This window comes from Triticum urartu, unplaced genomic scaffold, assembly GCF_003073215.2.
Source record: "Triticum urartu cultivar G1812 unplaced genomic scaffold, Tu2.1 TuUngrouped_contig_4404, whole genome shotgun sequence".
Classification (NCBI taxonomy): Eukaryota; Viridiplantae; Streptophyta; class Magnoliopsida; order Poales; family Poaceae; genus Triticum; species Triticum urartu.
In genome coordinates this window covers 4,403-9,484 of record NW_024114991.1, presented here as the reverse complement: position 1 = coordinate 9,484, position 5,082 = coordinate 4,403, and the positions used below count along the sequence as shown (strand labels likewise).

Here is a 5,082-nt window from a genome sequence, read left to right as displayed (position 1 = left end):
CAGACGGTGTGCCGGCACTGGCTGCGCGGGCTGTGCATGAAGGGCGAGGCGTGCGGGTTCCTCCACCAGTTCGACAAGGCCCGCATGCCCGTGTGCCGCTTCTTCCGCGACTACGGCGAGTGCCGCGAGCCGGATTGCGCCTACAAGCACTCCTACGACGACGTCAAGGAGTGCAACATGTGAGATCCCCAATTCGCTCTGCACCCCCAAAGCTATTGTTTTTTCTAATTTGGTCGGGAAGTAGTTAATTTTTGTCACTCTGATGGGTTCGTTCTAGCTCTTGGAGATGTATGGCTGACCAATTTTGGTCGAATTTGGCGATTAGGATTTGTTAACCTGGCAAGCTACCTACTAGGGTGTTCAATTCATTGGTTGATTGGGGAATTTAGGCTTAGAGATTGCTGTGACCAAAATCCATGGATCGGTCTTCAATTGTTATCCTGTAGTTCAATTCAATATGAGGAAATTTAGTGTATAGAATGTGGTTTTGATTGCTGCTGATTGAACCTACTGATAATATATATCGAAACACATTGTACATGAAGTTGGTTGCAACAGAGAGTGACCATAGTATGACTTGTAGACCATGGTTGATGCAAGATGCTAGTTCAAATGTACTGTGACACTAATGAGCTGTTTTGTGTAGTCATATACTCCCTCCGTCCCATAATATAAGAACGTTTTTAACACTACACTAGTAGCAAAAACGTTCTTATATTGTGGGACGGAGGGAGTATATTGTTAAAATGCGAAAAACGGTTCATTATAGGCATTCACCCAATCTGACATTGCGTATCTCATGGTGGTTCGCAGGTATAAGATGGGATTTTGCCCTAATGGCCCAAATTGCCGATACAAGCATGTCAAGTTACCTGGACCACCACCTCCTGTCGAGGAAGTTCTCGCGAAGATTTTGCAGATGCGGTCTTCCAATTTCAACAAGTTTAATCAGCACAGGAACAATAATTATAATCAGCAGGGGGACAGGCCTCGACCTCCACCTGGTTCAGGCTTACCTAACCAAAATTCGACAGACAATGCTTCAACAATGCAACCAGCTGCTGGGCAACAAGCTCAAACAATGAATCAACAGCCCCAACAGAAGCAGCAGCAGGTGCAGCAGCAGCAGAAGCCAAATACAAACGACCAGGTTCAAGGTGTTCCAAATGGCTCCTCTAATCAACCCACCAGACTTGCAACACCCCTCCCGCAAGGGTCGTCTAGGTGTGTGTGGAGTTTCTAGTCAATCTTGTAAAGCTTTTAGCATACTCTGTGAAAACAATATACATAGTTTCAGCTCCCATAGCATATATATCATAAAATACAAACATTATGTTATATGTTCTGACATTTGATAACAAAGTGTACATAGTAAGGAGCATACCTCTGCAGTTCCTGGAGGGGGTAGTGCGCACATATATATAACTCAATTATGTATCTCTTTGAGTCATTCGAATACTTTCTATGAACTCCTTGTAGTTTCTCGCTGACTACATTATTTATGTATTTGTTCTAAAAGAATACTGTATGTATGTGTTTCAGTTTTTATCATCTCTAGGTGATGTGCTCTAATACTTAAGCAGCCAAGATTTCACACGATTATGTGATATTATAGTTGCAAAACCATACAGAACAATTGACATAAGTAAATCTAAATGCGCATCAATTGTTGTATTTGGGGTTATTGTGCTTCATGAATACAGTACTACAGGTTGACCTTCTACTATTGATGTTGTGCTTCATAGTCATTTTTCAATTGTTGATTGATACATATCTTATTCTTATGGATAAATTATTCCAGTACTTGTTATCTGATCTATTGTTATGGTTAAGGGATACCGGATAATCTTGCACCCATAGTTCATAACTCCATCACCCAGAACACAGTGTTTCCTCTGTTAGAAGTTCTCTTTGTTGTTTCGTAGTATGAGGTGTCTTCTGATACTATAACAGTTCTCTAATTAGTCTCGGGTTTGTAAACTTGAAAAATCAGGTACTTCATTGTTAAGAGTTGCAATCGGGAGAACCTGGAAATATCAGTTCAGCAGGGAATCTGGGCTACTCAAAGGAGTAATGAGGCTAAACTAAATGAAGCTTTTGAATCCATGGACAATGTTATTTTAATATTCTCAATCAATAGAACACGTAATTTCCAGGTAAGACTGAGGTTTCATCTTTGCTATTTTTCTTGACTGACATTTTTTTCAAACTCATTGTTGAGAGTTGAGAATACTATTTCGAGGCCATTCAGTAAGAGATGCATATTTAGCTCTAATACTGTTACGTTTTTCAAGGGTTGTGCAAAGATGACTTCTAGGATTGGTGGCTACATTGGTGGCGGAAACTGGAAATCTGCTAACGGAACAGCACATTATGGTCGGAACTTCTCACTACAGTGGCTTAAGGTACATGTTTTCTTATACATTCTGTGTTGGTGTTGGCTATCACCTTTTTTTGCCGCTTGGTCCTCTCCAGGACCTTACTAGAGCTGACAAGCGCAATATATAGTTGATAGTTTGTACCATGTCACGTGGAAATATTTTGCCTTAATTTGGGTCCAGCCTGTCTTCCTACCATCTTGGTATGTGTATATTTACAACAGTTTTTGCACTGCAGCTTTGCGAATTGTCGTTTCAGAAAACTCATCATCTTCGCAACCCATACAATGACAATCTCCCTGTCAAGGTACTATTTCAGAGCATCACCTTGTCCCAAATGTGTGTTTGCCTGGGCTGTTTGATATCTCCTACATTCCTACCTATTTAATTCACCTTTGACTTTTGCAGATCAGTCGAGATTGCCAGGAATTAGAACCTTTCATTGGTGAGCAATTGGCTTCTCTGCTTTATCTGGAGCCAGATAGTGAACTTACGGTATGCAACATATTTCTTGCCTATTACCATGTTGCTCGATATTGCCATTGGCTTGTTTCTTATTGGTGGGCATGTCAGCTTGAGCCGTCACAAGTATGAATGTACCATTGTGGGTATACTAACGGATTTGCTTTGAGCTAGTATTCCTGCTCACTAAACGTGATTTAAACTGCAGAAGAAGTAGCATCACACCACCATGTTTCTTACTGCAGAAGAATTTACATGTATAGCTTAACCATTTTCATTCAGCACTTGGAGACAGACTGGTGTTCTTTTAGTTACCAGTTAAATCATGATGGGTAACCAATAGCCACATGTTAGGATCTGTACAAGTGCACATATAAGATTTAAGGTGTCAGGATGTGGAGTATATTACCAACATTTATAATATTTTGTTACAAAGTCAGTAAGTACTAGGGATACATATCATTGATGAAAGGTCATAATAGATTTGCAGTTTTAAAATTGACTGAAAATTAATAGCGGCATATTGTAATATTGTACACACATGATAAAATTGGAGTTTGTGTATGGTTGCACACATGATGACCTCTTGTAGAAGCAACAGGGTGCAGCACCATTATTTTGTGGTGATCGGTACTGTTTTTGCCTGAAGATAGTTTGTGGTACTGGTACATGTGAATAATTGTGTATGATAGAATGGTAACTGGCTGGCTCCTTTGCTGAAAGGTCTAACCCACTTGTATTTTCTTGTTTCAACAATTTTTGGCAATCACATGTTGCATATCCCTTTCCTTTTCACTGTTTTGAGGTGATGCCATGTGTACCGTCTGATGCTTGAACATGGGATTTTTCAGGCTATGCTAGTTGCAGCAGAGGCCAAGAGAGAAGAGGAAAAGGCGAAGGGAGTCAGTGCCGACGAAGCAGCTGACAACCAAGATATTGTGCTGTTTGAGGACAATGAAGAAGAGGAGGAAGAGGAAAGTGAGGAGGAAGACGAAAACAATGGCCAAGAATCCCAGGGAAGGGGGCGGGGAAGGGGAATGATGTGGCCGCCTCAGATGCAGATGCCACGTGGACCAATGATGGGACCGCGCGGCTTCCCTCCCAACATGATGGGCGATTTTGGTGGTGGTTTCGGCTTTGGCATGCCCGATCCGTTCGGCATGCCGCGTGGCTTCCCACCATTCGGTGGCCCAAGGTTCCCCGGTGACTTCCCCAGAGGTCCCATGCCTGGCATGGTCTTCCCCGGAAGGCCTCCGCAGCCCGGCGGCATGTTCCCCATGGGCCTCGAGATGATGATGGGTCCCGGCCGAGGGCCGCTCATGGGAATGGGCGGGCCAGGACGGCCGAACCGCCCCATCGGCATGGCCCCCTTCATGCCGCCGCCGCCACCCCGTCCCGTGAAACGGGACCAGAGGAGGCCGGGCGGCGACAACAGGGGTGACAGGTACGAGACAGGGTCTGACCAGGGGAGCAGGGGCCATGACAACAATGCTGGCAACTCCGGAGCAGACGGGAACAGGTCCCAGTCTGGGGACAGGTTTGGCAGGAGCGCCTTCCGGGACGACGACAGCGAGAGCGACGAGGAGGCGGCACCCAGGCGGTCAAGGAAGCGATAGGGCGGCAAACTCGAGTGCTCGAGAAACCAACCTTTGATCCGTGGAGACTGATCATCTTCTCCTCTCCGCCGAGACAAGTTCTGCCGTGAACTGAGAAGCGAGCTCGAACAGGAGCAATAGATGTTGTCTGTTGTTACATATTTGTTTTATACTCAGATTAGAACCGGATGGTGTCGTCGACTCTGGTTGCTGGGTGGTCTGCCCCACCCGTGTTGTGGTCATTGAGTGTTTATACTGATGCGGCAAGACCGTGAGAGATAATTTTGTGACATGTTGAGATTGATCGCTTGATCGGGTTGGTTGATAATATATCCAATTAGGACTCATATGACAAATGCAGTGTTACTTAAAGAACATCCTGCCGCGCCGTGTTATATAGTCCGTGACTTGGATGATATTGTGACATGGTTAGGCTGGACTATATGGTCTGTCTCTGTCTTTGTCTCTCATGATGTGTGTGCGAGATGGGCCTGATGAGTGAAGTTCAGTTCGTTCTTAATACTACCAGTTTTCTCATTCTGTGCTTGTTACCATCTTTTTACGTGTCTGAGCTTGATGGTTTCTTTAGGAAGTGTAAATGGAGATTGCAAAATATGCCATTGCCAGCACACATGCGAAGGAAATGT

At 44.3% G+C, this 5,082-nt stretch overlaps 1 protein-coding gene across 1 annotated transcript; it reads left to right on the top strand.

Annotated features, from left to right (window-relative positions):
• Positions 1-4,791, top strand: LOC125527776 (zinc finger CCCH domain-containing protein 45; the record flags this gene model as incomplete). Its single annotated transcript, XM_048692290.1, is given in 7 exon segments — positions 1-179; positions 814-1,224; positions 1,994-2,156; positions 2,295-2,405; positions 2,617-2,685; positions 2,787-2,873; positions 3,692-4,791. Coding segments are annotated over 7 exon segments (1,785 nt in total), but the record flags the coding sequence as incomplete, so codon positions are not given.
• Positions 4,792-5,082: the final 291 nt, after the last annotated feature.